This window comes from Salmo salar, chromosome ssa01 (assembly GCF_905237065.1).
Source record: "Salmo salar chromosome ssa01, Ssal_v3.1, whole genome shotgun sequence".
In the NCBI taxonomy this organism is placed as follows: domain Eukaryota; kingdom Metazoa; phylum Chordata; class Actinopteri; order Salmoniformes; family Salmonidae; genus Salmo; species Salmo salar.
In genome coordinates this window covers 162913385-162934803 of record NC_059442.1, presented here as the reverse complement: position 1 = coordinate 162934803, position 21419 = coordinate 162913385, and the positions used below count along the sequence as shown (strand labels likewise).

At 43.4% G+C, this 21419-nt stretch overlaps 1 protein-coding gene across 11 annotated transcripts in view; it reads left to right on the top strand.

Moving 5' to 3' along the window:
• LOC106571288 (cAMP-specific 3',5'-cyclic phosphodiesterase 4D) overlaps positions 1-21419 on the top strand; it is a 388079-nt gene that overhangs the window by 305901 nt on the left and 60759 nt on the right. The window contains exon 1 of one of the 11 annotated variants that reach the window (XM_014144245.2): positions 8281-8638. The exons of the other annotated variants lie outside the window; for them this stretch is intronic. Coding sequence (XP_013999720.1) covers positions 8562-8638 — 77 coding nt within the window. The 5' untranslated portion in view covers positions 8281-8561. Of the gene's footprint in view, positions 1-8280; positions 8639-21419 lie in introns of those variants that run through there. 11 annotated transcript variants of the gene reach the window in all.

Here is a 21419-nt window from a genome sequence, read left to right as displayed (position 1 = left end):
CTTCAGAGAGACACCTACAAAGAACAGCCCTACTTCTTCATTTCTCAAAAGAAAAACATCGAACAATTTCTAAGACTGTTGACATCTAGTGGAAGCCATAGGAACTGCAATCTGTGCCCTAATAAATCAGGTCTCCCATAGGAAGTCATTGGAAAACACAATGACCTCAAAAACAAATTTCCCTGGATGGATTGTGCTCAGGGTTTCGCCTGCCAAATCAATTCTGTTATACTCACAGACATTCTAACAGTTTTAGAAATGTCAGAGTGTTTTCTATCCAAATCTACTAATTATATGCATATCCTAGCTTCTGGGCCTGAGTAACAGGCAGTTTACTTTGGGCACGCTTTTCATCCGGACGTGAAAATACTGCCCCCTATCCCAGAGAGGATAACTGATTCAAGTATTTTTAGCCAGATCCTAATTGGTATGTCGAATTTTATGTTCCTTTTGATGGCATAGATGCCCTTCTTGCCTTGTCTCTCAGATCGTTCACAGCTTTGGAAGTTACCTGTGGCGCTGATGTTTTGGCCAAGGTATGTATAGTTTTTTGTGTGCTCTAGGGCAACGGTGTCTAGATGGAATTTGTATTTGTGGTCCTGGCGACTGGACCTTTTTTGGGACACCGTTATTTTGGTCTTACTGAGATTTACTGTCAGGGCCCAGGTCTGGCAGAATCTGTGCAGAAGACCTAGGTGCTGCTGTAGGCCCTCCTTGGTTGGTGACAGAAGTACCAGATAATTAGCAAACAGTAGACATTTGACTTCAGATTCCGGGTGCTGCAGACTTTCCTAGTGCCCTCGCCAATTACTTGATGTATGTGTTGAAGAGGGTGGGGCTTAAGCTGCATCCCTGTCTCACCCCACGGCCCTGTGGGAAGAAATGTGTGTGTTTTTGGCCTATTTTAACCGCACACTTGTTTGTGTACATGGATTTTATAATGTCATATGTTTTTCCACCAATACCACTTTCCATCAATTTGTATAGAAGACCCTCATGCCAAATTGAGTCGAAGGCTTTTTTTTAAATCAACAAAGCATGAAAAGACTTTGCCTTTGTTTTGGTTTGTTTGTTTGTCAATTAGGGTGTGCAGGGTGAATACGTGGTCTGTCATACGACAATTTGGTAAAAAGCCAATTTGACATTTTCTCAGTACATTGTTAATACTGAGGAAATGTACGAGTCTGCTGTTAATGATAATGCAGAGGATTTTCCCAAGGTTGCTGTTGATGCATATCCCACGGTAGTTATTGGGGTCAAATTTGTCTCCACTTTTGTGGATTGAGGTGATCAGTCCTTAGTTCCAAATATTGGGGAAGATGATGTTAATAAAGAGTTTTAGTATAGCCAATTGGAATTTGTTGTCTGTATATCTCTTTATCTCTCTCTCTGTTCTCTCTCTCTTTATTTCTTTCTTTCTCTCTCTCTCTCTCTTTGTTCTCTCTCTCACTTTCTTTATTTCTCTCTTTCTCTTTCTTTATTTATCTCTCTCTTTTGCTCTCTATCGCTCTTTCGCTATCTCTTTTGCTCTCTCTCCCTTTCGCTCTCTCTCTCTTTCGCTATCTCTTTCGCTCTCTTTCGCTCTCTCTCTTTCGCTCTATCTCTTTCACGCTCTCTCTTTCGCTATCTCTCTTTCGCTATCTCTTTCACACTCTCTCTTTCGCTATCTCTCTCTCTTTCTCACTTTTTTCTCTCTATTTGTTCTCTCTTTCTCTCTCACTCTCTCTTTTCTTTCTCTCTCTCTCATTTTCTCTCTCTCTTACTCTCAATCTCTCCCTCTTTCTTTCTCTCTCTTTCTCTCAATCTCTTTCTCAATTTCTCTCTCTCTCTTTCGCTATCTCTCTCTCTTTTGCTGTCTCTCTCTTTTGCTATCTGTCTACTCTCTTTCACGATCTCTCTCTCTTTCTCACTTTGTTCTCTCTCTTTGTTCTCTCTCTCTTTTCTCTCTCTTTCTCTCTCACTGTCTCTCACTGTCTCTTTCTCTCTCACTCTCTCTTTTCGTTTTCTTTCTCTCAATGTCTCTCTCTTTCGCTCTCTCTTTCTCTTTTGCTATCTCTCTCTCTCTCTTTTGCTCTCTCTCTCTTGCTATCTCTCTTGCTATCTCTCTTTTGCTATCTCTCCCTCTCTCTTTCTCTATATCTCTCTTTTTCTCTCTCGCTATTTCTCTCGCTCTCTCTCTTTTGCTATCTCTCCCTCTCTCTTTTGCTATCTCTCTCTTTCGCTATCTCTCTCTCTCGCTTTCTTCTTTTTATCTCTCTTTCTATCTCTTTTTTCTCTTTCTTTCTCTCTCTTTCTCTTTTCTCTCTCTCTTTCTTCCTCTCTCTTTCGCTCTCTCTGTTTTCTTTCTCTTTTTTGTCTTTCTCTCTTTTCTCTCTCTCTTTTTCTCTCTCTTTCTCTCTCTCTCTTTATTGCTCTCTCTCTTTATTTCTCTCTCTTTCTCTCTCGCTTTTCTTTCTCTCTCATTTTCTCTCTCTTTTACTCTCTCAATCTCTCTTTCTTTCTCTCGATCTCTTTCTCAATTTCTCTCTCTCTTTCTTTCGCTATTTCTCTCTTTCTCGCTCTCTTTTCTCTCTCTCTTTCTTTCTTTCTCTCTCTCTTTCTTTCTCTTTTTTCTCTCTCTCTCGCTCTCTCTCTCTCTTTCGCTCTCTTTCTCTTTTCTGTCTCTTTCTTCCTCTCTTTTTTTCTCTCTCTCTCTCTTTTTTCTCTTTATTTCTCTCTCTCTTTCTTCTCTCTCGCTCTCTCTTTCACTCTCTCTCTCTTTCGCTCTCTCTCTGTTCTCTTTCTCTTCTTTTCTCTCTCTCTTTTCTCTCTCTTTCTCTCTCTCTTTCTCTCTCTCTTTATCCTGTATTTTTCTCTTCCTTTCTTTCTTTCTTTCTTTCTCTCTTTCTCTCTCTTTCTTTATTTCTCTCTCTCTTTCACTCTCTCTCTTTATTTCTCTCTCTCTTTCACTCTCTCTCTCTTTGTTCTCTCTCTCCCGCTTTCTCTCTCTCTTTGTTGTCTCTGTCTTTGTTCTCTCTCTTTGTTCAATTCAATTAAATTCGCTTTATTGGCATGAGGTAACAATGTACATATTGCCAAAGCCTATTTTGGATATTTACAATATATATATTTAAAAAAAATATATATATATATATATATATTTTTTTTATAAATAAAAAGAGAATCAAAATTGTCAACGGGACAACAGTAACAACAAAATAACCATACATTGACCAATAACAATAAGCATACAGTAGAGTACATGTGCAGGTTTATTGGTCTGTCAGACACTGTCACTCAACTTATGGCAGGCAGCAATGTAGTGCGCTGCCAACCCACAGCTCTCTGCGTCCTCCCTCAACAGGACGGGTAGCCTACTCTCATCAGAGAGGTCTTTGAAACCTTGAATAAGGGTTTCAAATTTGGGAAAATGACACTCTCTAATTGTTTTATATTTTTGACATTTTGTCAGGAAATGCAGCTCTGTCTCAGGTTCTGCTGTTGTGCAGTGGTTGCACAGCCTTTCCTCTACAGGGAGCCAGGTTTTCCTGTGTCTACCCTTCTCAATGGCAAGGCTGTGCTCACTGAGTATGTACTTTGTGAAGGTTTTTCTAAGGTTTTGATCAGTAACCATGGTCAAACATTTAGCCACGGTGTACTGTCAATTTAGGGCCAGATAGCACTGCATTTTGCTTTGTGTTTGTGCTTGTGTTTCCCAATAAGCAATGTAGTTTTGTTTTGACTGTGTTGTAATTTGGTTTATTCTGATTGATTAGATGTTCTGGTCCTGAGGCTTCAGTGTGTTACTAGAACAGGTTTGTGAACTTAGCCCCAGTACCAGCTGGATGAGGGGACTCTTTTCTTTGCTCAGCTCTTGGCATTGCAGGGCTTGGTAATGATATGAGAGGGGGTATTACGTCCATTGTTGGAATGAGACTAAGGTGCGTACATTTTCTTTTATTAACAATGACACCGGGAAAAACAACAAAATACGAAAACGAACGTAAAGCTACATGCAGTGCAGAAAGCAACTACACACACACAAACAAGATCCCACAATCACAGGTGGGAAAAAGGGCTGCCTAAGTATGATCCACAATCAGAGACAACGATAAACAGCTGCCTCTGATTGGGAACCATACTAGGCCAACAAAGAAATAGAAACATAGATATGCCCACCCAAGTCACACCCTGACCTAACAAAATAGAGAATAAAAAAGGCTCTCTAAGGTCAGGGTATGACAGGGGGTCACTGTATTTTAGATGTTTCCAAAACTTAATTGCTCTTTTTTGAGTTTTTATTATTAGTGGATATTGGCCTAATTCTGCCCTGCATGCATTATTTGTAGTTTTCCTCTGGACATGTAGCAGAATCTTACAGAACTCTGCATGCAGGGTTTCAATGGGGTGTTTGTCCCATTTGATGAAATCTTGTTTTGCAAGTGGACCCCACACCTTGCTGCCATAAAGTGCAATTGGTTCAATGACATATTCATATTGTTCTTTCTCGCTCTCTTTCATTCTCTCTCTTTCTCTCTCTCGCTTTCTATCTCACTCTCTCTCTTTGTCTCTCACACTCTGTTTTTCTTTCTCTTTCCCATTTTCTCTCTCTCTTACTCTCTCAATCTCTCCCTCTCTCTCTTTCTCTCTCGTTCTCTTGATCTCTTTCTCAATTTCTCTCTCTCTCTCTTTCGCTATCTCTCTCTCTCTCGCTATATCTCCCTCTCTCTTTTGTTGTCTCTCTCTCTTTTGCTATCTCTCTACTCTCTTTCGCTATCTCTCTCTTTCTCACTTTGTTCTCTCTTTGTTCTCTCTCTCTCTTGCTTTCTCTCTTTCTCTCTCACGCTCTTTCTTTTCTTTCTCTCTCTTACTCTTTCAATCTCTCCCTCTCTTTCTTTCTCTTTCTTTTTCTCTTTCTCTCAATCTCTTTCTCAATTTCTTTCTCTCTCTCTTTCGCTATCTCTCTTTCTCTCTCTTTTGCTATCTCTCTCTTTTGCTCTCTCTCTCTTTCACTATCTCTCTCACTCTTTTGCTATCTCTCTCTCTTGCTATCTCTCTCTCTTTTGTTATCTCTCTCTTTCGCTTTCTCTCACGCTTTCTCTCTTTCGCTATCTCTCTCTCTCTTTCGCTATCTCTCTCCCTCTCTCTTTTGCTTTCTCTCTCTCGCTCTCTTTTTTCTCTCTTTCTCTCTCTTTTTCTCTTTCTTTCTTTCTTTCTTTCTTTCTTTCTTTCTTTCTTTCTCTCTCTCTGTCTTGCAGTGCATGCTGGGAGTTTTTTGGAGTTTGAGTGTTTGGTGTGGAGGGCTCTGTCCTAACTAACTTTCTTGATTCTTTTCTTGGTCTTTTCTTTCAATTTTATTTTTCTATGGTGGAGGGTTAATGCAATATTTGTTTTAGCGGTATCCCCAGTTTTTTCAAAGTTAGGGTGGAAGAGGACAGAGTAAGTTTCCTGGGGTTTGGAAGGTGTGGTGTGCGTGATGGCTTCTCAGCCTAGCGCGGAGGAGACGCTGTCGATACGGCATGGATTCAGGTGTGTTCCTGAGAATGGAGTTAAGGTGGAGGAGGTTCTGCTCGCGGTCGGTCAACAGGTAGGACCTGAATTTATACATTCTGCTTCTAGAATGAACAAAGCTGTGGTTGTGTTCATGAAAAGAGCAAATTTGGTTGGTAGGCTAATTGCTAGCGGAATATTTGTAAGGGATGTGTTGGTGCCAGTTTCACCTCTCTCTACCCCTTTGACAAGAGTGGTTGTTGCAAATTTGCCTCCGTTTAATACAGATGATCAAATCAGGAAAGAGCTGAGTCGTTTTGGTAAGTTTGCTAGTGGTTTTCGTGTACTGTCGGCAGGTTTTCAGGCAGATGCCGTTAACCTCTTGCATCTAGACGTTCCGCTAGCGGTTACTAAATTACTCATCATAAACGTTGACAAAATACATAACAATTATTTTAAGAATTATAGATACAGAACTCCTTTATGCAATCGCTATTTCAGATTTTAAAATAGCTTTTTTCGGCGAAAGCACGTTTTGCAATATTCTGAGTACATAGCTCAGCCATCACAGGCTAGCTATTCAGACACCCGCCAACTTCGGGGCTCACTAAACTCAGAATTACTATTAGAAAAATTGTATTATCTTTGCTGTTCTTCGTCAGAATGCACTCCTAGGACTTCTACTTCAACAACAAATGTTGTTTTGGTTCCAAATAATCCATAGTTATATCCAAATACCTCCGTTTTGTTCATGTGTTCAGGTAACTATCCAAACGGTGACGCGCGAGCGCATTTCGTGACAAAAAAATTCTAAATATTCCATTACCGTACTTAGAAGCATGTCAAACGCTGTTTAAAATACATTTGTATGCTACTTTTCTTGTAAAATAGCGATAATATTCCAACCGGGCAACGTTGTATTCATTCAAAGGCTGAAAGAAAAATCGTCTCAGGTTTTTGCCTGCCATATGAGTTCTGTTATACTCACAGACACCATTCAAACAGTTTTAGAAACTTTAGAGTGTTTTCTATCCAAATCTACTAATTATATGCATATTCTAGTTTCTGGGCAGGAGTAGTAACCAGATTAAATCGGGTACGTTTTTTATCCGGCCGTGAAAATACTGCCCCCTATACCACAACAGGTTAAATGAAATGAGAATGTTTCAGTAAAGAAAGACAACAAGTCAAAAGTCTCTCTCCCTGTCTCTCCCTGTCTCTCTCTTTCGCTCTCTCTCTCTCTCTTTCTTTCTCTCTGTTCTCTCTCTCTCTTTCACTCTCTCTGTTCTCTTTCTCTTTTTTCTCTCTCTCTTTTCTCTTTCTTTCTCTCTGTTCTCTCTCTTTCTCTCTCTTTTTTCTCTCTTTTTCTCTTTCTCTTTCTCTCTTTTTTATTTCTCTCTCTCTTTCACTCTCTTTGTTCTCTTTCTCTCTTTTTTATTTCTCTCTCTCTTTCACTCTCTTTGTTCTCTTTCTCTCTTTTTTATTTCTCTCTCTCTTTCACTCTCTTTGTTCTCTCTCTTGCTTTCTCTCTCTCTTTGTTGTCTCTGTCTTTGTTCTCTCTCTTTCTTTCTCTCTTTCTCTCTCTCTCTCTTTGTTCTCTCTGTCTTTGTTCTCTCTCTCTCTTTGTTGTCTCTGTCTTTGTTCTCTCTCTTTCTTTCTCTCTCTCTTTCTCTCTCTCTCTCTTTGTTCTCTCTCTCTTTGTTCTCTCTCTCTCTCTCTTTGTTCTCTCCCTTTTTTTCTCTCTTTCACTTTCACTCTTTCGCTCTCTCTTTCTCTTTCTTTCACTCTCTCTTTCTCTTTCTTTTGCTCTCTCTCTTTCACTCTCTGTTGTCCTCTCTCTCTTTCACGCTCTCTTTTTCGCTCTCTTTTTGTTTGTCTTCTTTTTTTTTCTCTCTCTTTCACTCTCTCTCTCTCTCTCTAAGCTACTTAGATGAAAATGACAGTCAGTTAAACATTTCTTCTTTATTATTAACCCCACTACAAATCTGTCAACAGGGTGCTTGAATCTAAAACAAGCCAGAGATATTTGGGGACACAACTTGGCAGGTGGTGCTGTATTAACTGTAGTGGTAACATGGCACGTAGGCTTTTCCCTACGTAGAGAGTTATGGGCCCTGTTTAAAATTAGTGCACTATGTTTTTTGGCCCTGTTTAAAAGTAGTGCACTATGATTTTTGGCCCTGTTTAAAAGTAGTGCACTATGATTTTTGGCCCTGTTTAAAAGTAGTGCACTATGTTTTTGTGCCCTGTTTAAAAGTAGTGCACTATCTAGGGAATATGGTTCCATTTGACACTCAGACGCAGAGTGTTAAATGGCATGTAGAGCAACCAGACTGGTAGAGTGTGTGTGTGTGTGTGTGTGTGTGTGTGTGTGTGTTTGCGTGTGTGTTTGCGTGTGTGTTTGCGTGTGTGTGTTTCGTGTGACACTTTGTGACACCAGCTTGCATGAACACACACACACACACACACCTTAGGCCACACACACACACACACACACACACACACACACACCTTAGGCCACACACAGAGACAGACAGGGCCCTTAGGGAGCTCCTACTCTCCACACATCCAGCCAGGAGAGCAGAGAGGAGCAGAGACAAGTAGAGAGAGAGAGAGAGAGAGAGAGAGAGAGAGGGATGACAAGCCAGACAGAGAGAAGCAGACCAATAGTAACGTAGTTAGCGAGGGAGAGATTGTAAGAAAGGGAGGAGGGAGAGACCGATAGAGGGAGGGAGAGAGAGACCGATAGAGGGAGGGAGAGACCGATAGAGGGAGGGAGAGGCCAATAGTGGGAGGGGGTGTGTGTGACAGTCAGAAGAGAAGTAGAGTGAGAGAGACAGTGCACGAGAGACGGAGAGATTGAGTGATCAAAGCAGAGCTAGTTTGAGCAGCTAGCCAGTCCTACAGTTTGAGAGTGAAGTGGGCTTACGCCTGGAGTGCATTAACCCGCTGAGCTAAAGCCCACAGTTCCCAGGCTATGTCATGCCGACCCTATAGCCCAAGGAGGGATTAACACAGACCTGGGTCCAGTGGCGGACTAGAAAGAACGAGGGATCATACAGGGCAGTCAGAAGGAGGGAGGAGGTCAACATATGACCATGAGTATTGTGATGAAGCCACGCTCGCGCTCTACGAGTTCTCTGCGGAATACAGATGGAATCTCAATCTGGTAAAGTTAGTCTTTCTCCTCTTTCTCTCATTATCTTCTGGTCTCCTCCTCTTTCTCTCATTATCTTCTGGTCCCTTCTCCTCTTCCTCTCATTATCTTCAGGTCTCCTCCTCTTTCTCTCATTATCTTCTGGTCTCCTCCTCTTTCTCTCATTATCTTCTGGTCCCTTGTCCTCTTCCTCTCATTATCTTCAGGTCTCCTCCTCTTTCTCTGATTATCTTCTGGTCTCCTCCTCTTTCTCTCATTATCTTCTGGTCTCTTTCTCTCATTATCTTCTGGTCTCCTCTTTCTCTCATTATCTTCTGGTCTCCTCCTCTTTCTCTCATTGTCTTCTGGTCTCTTCCTCTTTCTCTCATTATCTTCTGGTCTCCTCCTCTTTCTCTCATTATCTTCAGGTCTCCTCCTCTTTTTCTCATTATCTTCTGGTCTCCTCTTTTTCTCATTATCTTCAGGTCTCCTCCTCTTTTTCTCATTATCTTCAGGTCTCCTCCTCTTTTTCTCATTATCTTCTGGTCTCCTCTTTTTCTCATTATCTTCAGGTCTCCTCCTCTTTTTCTCATTATCTTCTGGTCTCTTCCTCTTTTTCTCATTATCTTCTGGTCTCTTCTCCTCTTCTTTCCTCGTCTTTTCTGTCTTCTAGTAGTATGGCATGGTATTTGTCCTGACTCAGATTTATGTTGATAACTACCTAAGACAATTTTAAATGTCAAACTCTCTATGCTAATCACCACTGTTTTCCTATCAAGAGTGTGTGTGTGTGTGTGTTTGTGGGTGTGTGTTTGCGTGCGTGTGCGTGTATGCGCTCACGTGTGTGTACTTGTGCACGCATGCATCTACGTGCGTAACGTCAGTTGCTCCACAGTGGCTCTCGAGTCAGATTTCATAGTGCCAGGAGAACAGTGGGGAAAAAGCACATGTGATCAAGGATCCTTCTAGTTGGAAAAGAACAAGCGCCATGCAGTCGTCCCCAAAGCACAGTGATCCTCAACCCACATTACATAGACAGGTGACCTTAGGATGTAGCAGTGTTTCCCATAGCTTGGTTGTTGTTCAGGCGGGACACCGCCAACAGCCACCAAGCCGAAAGGATACGTTCGGAGAGAGTTACATACTGCCGGTCTAAAGAGACTGTAGAAATGCATGGTGACCTATAATGTGTTTAAAATGTTCTCTCTTGTCCTGTCCTGTCTAACAGACAGCTGCTCTCCTGTCCTGTCTAACAGACAGCTGCTCTCCTGTCCTGTCTAACAGACAGCTGCTCTCCTGTCCTGTCTAACAGACAGCTGCTCTCCTTTCCTGTCCTGTCTAGCAGACAGCTGCTCTCCTTTCCTGTCCTGTCTAGCAGACAGCTGCTCTCCTTTCCTGTCCTGTCTAACAGACAGCTGCTCTCCTGTCCTGTCTAACAGACAGCTGCTCTCCTGTCCTGTCTAACAGACAGCTGCTCTCCTTTCCTGTCCTGTCTAGCAGACAGCTGCTCTCCTTTCCTGTCCTGTCTAGCAGACAGCTGCTCTCCTTTCCTGTCCTGTCTAACAGACAGCTGCTCTCCTGTCCTGTCCTGTCTAACAGACAGCTGCTCTCCTTTCCTGTCCTGTCTAACAGACAGCTGCTCTCCTTTCCTGTCCTGTCTAGCAGACAGCTGCTCTCCTGTCCTGTCCTGTCTAACAGACAGCTGCTCTCCTGTCCTGTCCTGTCTAACAGACAGCTGCTCTCCTTTCCTGTCCTGTCTAACAGACAGCTGCTCTCCTTTCCTGTCCTGTCTAACAGACAGCTGCTCTCCTTTCCTGTCCTGTCTAGCAGACAGCTGCTCTCCTTTCCTGTCCTGTCTAGCAGACAGCTGCTCTCCTTTCCTGTCCTGTCTAACAGACAGCTGCTCTCCTTTCCTGTCCTGTCTAACAGACAGCTGCTCTCCTTTCCTGTCCTGTCTAGCAGACAGCTGCTCTCCTGTCCTGTCCTGCTCTCCTGTCCTGTCCTGTCTAACAGACAGCTGCTCTCCTGTCCTGTCCTGTCTAACAGACAGCTGCTCTCCTGTCCTGTCCTGTCTAACAGACAGCTGCTCTCCTGTCCTGTCTAACAGACAGCTGCTCTCCTTTCCTGTCCTGTCTAACAGACAGCTGCTCTCCTTTCCTGTCCTGTCTAACAGACAGCTGCTCTCCTTTCCTGTCCTGTCTAACAGACAGCTGCTCTCCTTTCCTGTCCTGTCTAGCAGACAGCTGCTCTCCTTTCCTGTCCTGTCTAACAGACAGCTGCTCTCCTTTCCTGTCCTGTCTAGCAGACAGCTGCTCTCCTTTCCTGTCCTGTCTAGCAGACAGCTGCTCTCTTGTCCTGTCTAACAGACAGTTTTTCCTGTCCTGTCTAACAGACAGCTGCTCCCCTGTACTGTCTAACAGACAGCTGCTCTCCTTTCCTGTCCTGTCTAACAGACAGCTGCTCTCCTTTCCTGTCCTGTCTAGCAGACAGCTGCTCTCCTTTCCTGTCCTGTCTAACAGACAGCTGCTCTCCTTTCCTGTCCTGTCTAGCAGACAGCTGCTCTCCTTTCCTGTCCTGTCTAGCAGACAGCTGCTCTCTTGTCCTGTCTAACAGACAGTTTTTCCTGTCCTGTCTAACAGACAGCTGCTCCCCTGTACTGTCTAACAGACAGTTTTTCCTGTCCTGTCTAACAGACAGCTGCTCCCCTGTCCTGTCTTTATTACGGTATACATTGTTGGACACCCTCAGCCTCTATAGACTCTCCTACAGCCACAGTTAGAGCAACCATATATGCAGTAGTAAACATTACATATGACATATGTGTGATAAATATGGTAGTGGGGTCAAGCAACTGCAATGTGACCACCGATATAGAATACCCTGCACTGGTTTCTCCAAAGTCCTTTGAAACAGTGCAGGCACCTCTTCAGGCAGTGTGTGTGTGTGTGTGTGTGTGTGTGTGTGTCTGTGTGTCTGTGTGTACGTGCATGCTTCCTTGTGTGTTTGAAGAGCTCTCTTCTCATTGGTGCTCAAGCTAGAGATGATCTCTGAAAAAGTGGGCCAAGGGTGGCACCTCCCTCCCTCTCCCTGTCTCTCTCATTCTCTCCCTGTCTCTCTCTCATTCTCTCCCTGTCTCTCCCTGTCTCTCTCTCATTCTCTCCCTTCTCTCCCTGTCTCTCTCTCATTCTCTCCCTGTCTCTCTCTCATTCTCTCCCTGTCTCTCTCTCATTCTCTCCCTGTCTCTCCCTGTCTCTCTCTCATTCTCTCCCTGTCTCTCTCTCATTCTCTCCCTGTCTCTCCCTGTCTCTCCCAGTCTCTCCCAGTCTCTCCCTGTCTCGCTCTCATTCTCCCCTCCCTCTCCCTGTCTCTCTCTCATTCTCTCCCTGTCTCGCTCTCATTCTCCCCTCCCTCTCATTCTCTCCCTTCCTCACCCTGTCTTCTCTCTTTCTCTCCCTGTCTTCTCTCTCATTCTCTCCGCCTTCTGTCCTGTCTTCTCTCTCCCTCTCTCCCTGTCTTCTCTCTCATTCTCTCCGCCTTCTGTCTGTCTTCTCTCTCCCTCTCTCCCTGTCTCTCTCTCATTCTCTCCCTGTCTCTCCCTGTCTCTCTCTCATTCTCCCCTCCCTCTCCCTGTCTCTCTCTCATTCTCTCCCTGTCTCTCTCTCATTCTCCCCTCCCTCAACCCTGTCTCTCTCTCATTCTCTCCCTGTCTCTCTCTCATTCTCTCCCTCCATCTCCCTGTCTCTCTCTCATTCTCTCCCTCATCTCCCTGTCTCTCTCTCATTCTCTCCCTCCCTCTCCCTGTCTCTCTCTCATTCTCTCCCTCCATCTCCCTGTCTCGCTCTCATTCTCTCCCTCATCTCCCTGTCTCTCTCTCATTCTCTCCCTCCATCTCCCTGTCTCGCTCTCATTCTCTCACTCCCTCTCCCTGTCTCTCTCTCATTCTCTCCCTCCATCTCCCTGTCTCTCTCTCATTCTCTCCCTCATCTCCCTGTCTCTCTCTCATTCTCTCCCTCCCTCTCCCTGTCTCTCTCTCATTCTCTCCCTCCATCTCCCTGTCTCGCTCTCATTCTCTCCCTCATCTCCCTGTCTCTCTCTCATTCTCTCCCTCCATCTCCCTGTCTCGCTCTCATTCTCTCACTCCCTCTCCCTGTCTCTCTCTCATTCTCCCTCTCCCTCTCCCTGTCACTCTCTCATTTTCCCCCTCCCTCTCCCTGTCTTCTCTCATTCTTTCCCTTTCCTCCCTTCCTCACCCTGTCTTCTCTCTCATTCTCTCCATGTCTTCTCTCATTCTCTCCCTTCCTCTCCATGTCTTATCTCTCATTCTCTCCCTGTCTTCTCTCATTCTCTCCCTTCCTCTCCATGTCTTATCTCTCATTCTCTCCCTTCCTCTCCATGTCTTATCTCTCATTCTCTCCCTTCCTCTCCATGTCTTATCTCTCATTCTCTCCCTGTCGTCTCTCTAATTCTCTCTCTGTCTTCTCTCTCATTCTCTCCCTGTTCTCTCTCATTCTCTCTCATTCTCTCCCTGTCTCTCTCTCATTCTCTCCCTGTCTCTCTCTCATTCTCTCCCTGTCTCTCTCTCATTCTCCCCTCCCTCTCCCTCTCTCTCTCTCATTCTCTCCCTTCCTCTCCATGTCTTATCTTTCATTCTCTCCCTGTCTTCTCTCATTCTCTCCCTTCCTCTCCATGTCTTATCTCTCATTCTCTCCCTGTCTTCTCTCATTCTCTCCCTTCCTCTCCATGTCTTATCTCTCATTCTCTCCCTTCCTCTCCATGTCTTATCTCTCATTCTCTCTCATTCTCTCCCTGTCGTCTCTCTAATTCTCTCTCTGTCTTCTCTCTCATTCTCTCCCTGTTCTCTCTCATTCTCTCTCATTCTCTCCCTGTCTCTCTCTCATTCTCTCCCGTCTCTCTCTCATTCTCTCCCTGTCTCTCTCTCATTCTCCCCTCCCTCTCCCTCTCTCTCTCTCATTCTCTCCCTGTCTCTCTCTCATTCTCTCCCTCCCTCTCCCTGTCTCTCTCTCATTCTCCCCCTCCCTCTGTCTCTCTCTCATTCTCTCCCTCCCTCTCCCTGTCTCTCTATCATTCTCTCCCTCCATCTCCCTGTCTCTCTCTCATTCTCTCCCTCCACCTCCCTGTCTCTCTCTCATTCTCTCCCTCCACCTCCCTGTCTCTCTCTCATTCTCTCCCTGTCTCTCCCTGTCTCTCTCTCATTCTCACGCTCCCTTTCCCTGTCTCTCTCTCTCATTCTCCCTCTCCTTGTCTCTCTCTCATTCTCCCACTCTGTGTCTTTTCTCTCATTCTCTCCGTCTCTCTCTGTCTCCCCCCTCCATGTCTTCGCTCTCATTCTCTCCCTTCCTCTCCCTGTCTTCTCTCTCATTCTCTCCGTCTCTCTCTGTCTCTCCCTCTCCATGTCTTCTCTCTCATTCTCTCTCATTCTATCCCTGTCTTCTCTCATTCTCTCCCTTCCTCTCCCTGTCTTCTCTTTCATTCTCTTCCTGACTCTCAGTCCACCCCTTCTCCCCCTTCCTCCCTCCTTCTTTCTGTCCTTGTACATCTCCCTAATCTTTCCCTCTCTCCCTCCATTTTTCCTTCTCCCACTCTGTTTCTCATTTCCTCTCCCAATCTTCTCTTTCCTTTCTTATCCTCACTTTTTTTCTGTCCCTTTCTCTCTCTCTCTCCACTACCTCAGTGTGTCTCCATCCCTTTCATGAATAACTCCTTCTGTGTCACATCGACATCACGTCGCTGCTCAAGCTGAATGGTTGGGCCATCCTCTGCTCTGTTATCTCTGTGTCCCCTGAGGGCCCCGGGTCGCAGCCGTGCGTCAGCACCTGCCACACTAACACAGACACACAAGGGACAGGGCCCCATGGGACCACAGGCACAGAACAACACGGACATACGCATGTGCACACACACTTGCATCGTCATATCATCTAGCCTCAGCGGAAGGTAAAAGACGGCTCTGACATCCATAGTATTACAAGGAAAGCCATTGTATTACTCTAAATCAGTGGACACCAACCATTTTATGAGTCAAGATGACTTTCTCAGTCAAAAAGTAAGCATAGCTCTACCGCTCAGATGATTATTTTACATGACTTAAAGCTGCAATATGTCACTTTTTGGGCGAACTGACCAAATTCACATAGAAATGTGAGTTATAGATCTGTCATTCGCATCGAAAGCAAGTCTAAGAACCTATCTATTCTATGTGCGCTATTTCTATGCGTCCTGTTTTTAAGTTTTGTTTTTGCGTCTTTTACTTTCGGTTTTGTACACCAGCTTCAAACAGCTAAAAATGCAATATTTTTGGTTATGGAAAGATATTTGACAGCGGTTTAGATGGTACAATGATTCTCTACACTATACTTGCTTGTTAGTTCACATAAATTGAAATTAGGTGACCTATTTACATTTTTGCAACCAAGAAATGGCGGAGCGATTTCTGCATTGTGCGCCTTTTAAAAAAACTTAACATTAACCTAACAAAAACATTTCTGTAGAAATGAGGTTTGTGCAGTAGGCCTAATACATTATCACAGCATATTGACTATATGCCTGACCTAATACATTATCACAGCATATTGACTATATGCCTGACCTAATACATTATCACAGCATATTGACTATATGCCTGGCCTGATACATTATCACAGCATATTGACTATATGCCTGGCCTGATACATTATCACAGCATATTGACTATATGCCTGGCCTAATACATTATCACAGCATATTGACTATATGCCTGGTCTAATACATTATCACAGCATATTGACTATATGCCTGGCCTGCCGTTATTGTTCTTCTCAGACCATATTATATTTTAAAACTCTAGCTTTGATAACAAAATACATCAGTTGGTATAGCACTTGTGAGGTACAGCTGAGCATAAGTTCAAATCATTTGCAAATAATTGTTATTTTTATTTTACTGGACTGATGGTAGGCTACCTGCATGGGATGGTCATGGTGCTTTGGAAACAACTGGGAACTCTGGGGGGAAAAAACTGTGTCAAATCATGGCGTCAGTGATCTTCAGGTTGGAAAGTCTGAGCTCTAGAAAGATGCCAAAGTTTCCGACTTGGAATTCCAAGTTGGGTGACCGTTCAAAAATGGCAGTTGTCTTGAACGCACTGAAGTCGGAAGTCAGAGATTTCCGATTTCCCAGTTGCTTTGAACACGGCATTAGTCTCAACGGAGGGAGGAAGCGAGCAGCAGAGGGTCCGCCTCTCATGGTCCCTGCTCTCTCCTTCCTTTCCTCCTGTGAGACTGACCAGAGAGAGGGGACACCGTCTTCCACCTGATGGCGAAACTCACCGCATCTGCCTCGTGCACAAATTCATGTTGTTCCTATGACCAGAGAAAGTTAAGTATTCCTAGATATTAAAATAGACACTACGAGCTGCTAATAATAATAGAAATGCAGGGCTATCGATACACTTGGCTACTCATTCATTGCAGCTGCAGTGCGAGTGGAAGTAGGGAGAAGCGCAATTTATGTTTTGTAATAGTGTTGAATAAAAGCAGTGTTGACAGTGTTGAATAAAAACTTAGACATGAACTCACTCATACAAACCGCAGCTCTTTGCTCTGTTCTTTGACAGTCTCTCTCTGGTCATGGTTTTAAAAGTTCTGAAATCTCACGTAGGCTAGTATCAAACTTTGCTGTGGCCGGGTTCGTGGAAGCTATAGCTACGGAGATTTGAGCTATCCGATTGGCCAGCGCAGTAGGTGCACTTAATTTAGCCACAGATCTCCCCCGGTCTTTTCAGACAAATGAAATGGTTCAAAATGGGAACACTTTGCCTATCAAATGCATGAACATGAAAAAGGAGTGCAAGCCTTTATCATTGACATTTCTACTGAAATGCTTGGTGATGGACTAGGAATGAAGATAGACCAGTCACTCGGCTGGTTGGTAACCACTGCTGTAAATGGGCATATTACAACCGGTCAAACTGATTCACCTTTCCTATTGTCTCCTTTCCGGCCGTCCTGTGGGAGAAGCTTGTGTGATATGACTGCAACACTGAGACATTAAAAGCTTGTAGGATTACCTCTTTAAAAACATACAAATCTTCTCCTAGAAAACTCACACACTCAAGCAAGCCTGCACACACAAACAGGTGCACACACACACACACACACACACACACAGATACTGAGACATTGCACTTTGAGCTCTTTCTCTACCTCATGCTTCCCCCAGGGAAGTATCACAATACCCTCTGCTAAACCTCTGGACTGAGGTTGTTTAGACTGGGACTGATTTTCAGGTTATTGGCGCCAAATGAAGGGGAATCATTTGTTGGGTTCTGGTCAGTGTTCAACCGTAGGTTTCAGGGTTCTGTTCTAGTTAGCTAAGCCATAAATGTAGAACAGCATAAACACACAGTCCAAGCTACAGTTGTGCTGTAGATATGATGACTTGGACAGAGAAGTTACGCAGGTTAATAGATGGATCCTATACAGTATGTTATGGTTTCATAGATGTTAATAGATGGATCCTATACAGTATGTTATGGTTTCATAGATGTTAATAGATGGATCCTATACAGTATGTTATGGTTTCATAGATGTTAATAGATGGATCCTATACAGTATGTTATGGTTTCATAGATGTTAATAGATGGATCCTATACAGTATGTTATGGTTTCATAGATGTTAATAGATGGATCCTATACAGTATGTTATGGTTTCATAGATGTTAATAGATGGATCCTATACAGTATGTTATGGTTTCATAGATGTTAATAGATGGATCCTATACAGTATGTTATGGTTTCATAGATGTTAATAGATGGATCCTATACAGTATGTTATGGTTTCATAGATGTTAATAGATGGATCCTATACAGTATGTTATGGTTTCATAGATGTTAATAGATGGATCCTATACAGTATGTTATGGTTTCATAGATGTTAATAGATGGATCCTATACAGTATGTTATGGTTTCATAGATGTTAATAGATGGATCCTATACAGTATGTTATGGTTTCATAGATGTTAATAGATGGATCCTATACAGTATGTTATGGTTTCATAGATGTTAATAGATGGATCCTATACAGTATGTTATGGTTTCATAGATGTTAATAGATGGATCCTATACAGTATGTTATGGTTTCATAGATGTTAATAGATGGATCCTATACAGTATGTTATGGTTTCATAGATGTTAATAGATGGATCCTATACAGTATGTTATGGTTTCATAGATGTTAATAGATGGATCCTATACAGTATGTTATGGTTTCATAGATGGGTGTCTGTGTGTTGTGTGGACAGGTGTCTGGGCTGAGTATTGGGAGAGGTGTCTGGGCTGAGTATTGGGAGAGGTGTCTGGGCTGAGTATTGGGAGAGGTGTCTGGGCTGAGTATTGGGAGAGGTGTCTGGGCTGAGTATTGGGAGAGGTGTCTGGGCTGTGTATTGGGAGAGGTGTCTGGGCTGAGTATTGGGAGAGTGGGGTGTGTCTGGGCTGAGTATTGGGAGAGGTGTCTGGGCTGAGTATTGGACGTAGTGGGGTGTCACATGGAGTTCAGGAGATGACGGATCATTTGCTACCTGGCTGCCCTTTGAGCAGAGTGCAGGCCGGCACTACTGTAATTCTCAAAGCGTGTGTGTGTGTGTGTGTGTGTGTGTGTGTGTGTGTGTGTGTGTGTGTGTGTGCTAGGGAAAAGGTCTTAGAGGCCCACTGAATAGGTTTCTCACACACAAAGGACTCTTCAGTCAGCAGTAGAGTATGTGGGGAATAGGACTCTTCAGTCAGCAGTAGAGTATGTGGGGAATAGGACTCTTCAGTCAGCAGTAGAGTATGTGGGGAATAGGACTCTTCAGTCAGCAGTAGAGTATGTGGGGAATAGGACTCTTCAGTCAGCAGTAGAGTATGTGGGGAATAGGACTCTTTGTCTCTCTGACTGAAAGTTCCAAGGGTATGCACAGATGTTGGATCTTCATTTGAGCCAGTTTGCTACAGCAGGAAAATACAATTACAAACTTCAGAAGCCTTTTTAACCATCAAATACACTACACGTTTTAAATGTCCTGCATTGCAGGAAAGTTCTCCTGCAACATGGTGATCAAGTTAAGATCCTACATCTGTACAGCCAGGGTAGGAATGAGTAGATGGGTAGTTTTGACTAGTGTCAGGACATCAGTACTTACTCTGCATTTCTTTGGTTAGAAATACACTTTGGTGAGATGTGTCCTTTTCTGCCCAATTAGGTAATTTATTGACACTATTTCTGTCCATTCAGATGACCCCTTTTGGCTTGAGCACCACTATAGGAAAAGTTCTGTATAGCCTCTTTAAAATAAAATGCATTTAAAACGAGAAGAAAAAGTACTGAACCAGAAAAACAAAGTGAGAAATGAGAGTTCAGAATTATATCCTTGGCCTCAGAGAGATGGTTGCAGCACTGGCACATTTTTCACTCCCGGAGCCAAAACACAAGGTTCCACAAGTTGAAAAGAGAAGTAAAAGATAAATACACCTTGAATGATGGTGTTCTCTTGTCAAGGTGTTCTTATTTTGTCAGCAGGACCGGCTCCTCTTCTCCTTTTTAGGAGAGGAATCAAAAAATAATTGTTCATTATCTGCTTCCAGAGAACACAGTGAACTTAAACTATGATTCTTTCCATGGCCTTTTTCTTCTGGCATCCTCCCTTTGTGATGTCCTGAAGATGTCTGGTTCTAATGAAGAGGACTGTAGTTCCTCACTGACACCATTATTATTATCATGAAGATGTCTGGTTCTAATGAAGAGGACTGTAGTTCCACACTGACACCATTATTATTATTATCATGAAGATGTCTGGTTCTAATGAAGAGGACTGTAGTTCCCCACTGACACCATTATTATTATCATGAAGATGTCTGGTTCTAATGAAGAGGACTGTAGTTCCTCACTGACACCATTATTATTATCATGAAGATGTCTGGTTCTAACGAAGAGGACTGTAGTTCCTCACTGACACCATTATTATTATCATGAAGATGTCTGGTTCTAATGAAGAGGACTGTAGTTCCACACTGACACCATTATTATTATCATGAAGATGTCTGGTTCTAACGAAGAGGACTGTAGTTCCTCACTGACACCATTATTATTATCATGAAGATGTCTGGTTCTAACGAAGAGGACTGTAGTTCCTCACTGACACCATTATTATTATTATCATGAAGATGTCTGGTTCTAATGAAGAGGACTGTAGTTCCACACTGACACCATTATTATTATTATCATGAAAATGTCTGGTTCTAATGAAGAGGACTGTAGTTCCACACTGACACCATTATTATTATCATGAAGATGTCTGGTTCTAATGAAGAGGACTGTAGTTCCACACTGACACCATTATTATAATTATCATGAAAATGTCTGGTTCTAATGAAGAGGACTGTAGTTCCACACTGACACCATTATTATTATCATGAAGATGTCTGGTTCTAATGAAGAGGACTGTAGTTCCTCACTGACACCATTATTATTATCATGAAGATGTCTGGTTCTAATGAAGAGGACTGTAGTTCCTCACTGACACCATTATTATTATCATGAAGGTGGATTTACAGGAAATTGACTGTGTACATGTAAGCGCTATAGATTTCTATAACTGAGATTGGCATTTCTACTCATTGATCACTTTTAGACAGGGCTACTGTACTTTTGGACAGTCCGTGCCTAAAGTTGTCGGCACTCCTAATTCCGAGTTTCATAAAGATTTGGTAAAACATTCCTAACTATGAGAAATGAAGAACACTGAGACATGGATACGAAGCAAGACACAGGAGAAGTCACTGTTACACTTTTCAATGCAATGGAAGAACTGGATCATGATGGCGTAGACATTCATAATCCCTAATAGCCCTGTGAGTCACACAAAGACTGACGTACTGGATAGAGTAGAGACAGAGGACAATCGGAAGCATGAATACAGCCAGCTCTCATCATACCCCAGGCCTCCTTGTGAGGTGGCCCACTTCGGCTGAATTGTCTTCAGGGAGAGTCTTTAAACAGATAAGGCCGATGATGATGTAGGTAGGGGACCTGGTGTGGTCCCAATGTCACACTGGGGAATCCCTTGTGTGTGTGATCCTGTGTGTGTCTGTACGTCTGTGTTTGTGTGAGCGTGTTTGCATGCATGCATCTGTCTATTGTGTGTGTGTGTGTGTGCAGGCTTTCTCCAGGTTCCCCCCTCCTTGTGCTGCCACTGTGGCAGACGCTAACTTAGGGAACATGGGTGAATTCCATTCTTAATTGGAGCAGGAGGACAACGACATCATTGTAGCTTGACTGACCAGCCTAATTAGCTGTGCTAGTTAACTCACCTGTGTCTATGTGTCTGGAGATTCCACATCTACACGCTAGTCTCCTATAGTCAGTTTCCTGACCTGTGTTGCATATTATCACAACGCAGTTCTATATAGACTATACTCAGGTAGTTCTACAGAGACTATACGCAGGTAGTTCTACAGAGACTATACTTAGGTAGTTCTACAGAGACTATACGCAGGTAGTTCTACAGAGACTATACGCAGGTAGTTCTACAGAGGATATATGCAGGTAGTTCTACAGAGGATATACTCAGGTAGTTCTACAGAGGATATAGTCAGGTAGTTCTACAGAGGATATAGTCAGGTAGTTCTACAGAGACCACACGCAGGTAGTTCTACAGAGACTATACGCAGGTAGTTCTACAGAGACTATACGCAGGTAGTTCTACAGAGTATATACGCAGGTAGTTCTACAGAGGATATAGTCAGGTAGTTCTACAGAGACTATACGCAGGTAGTTCTACAG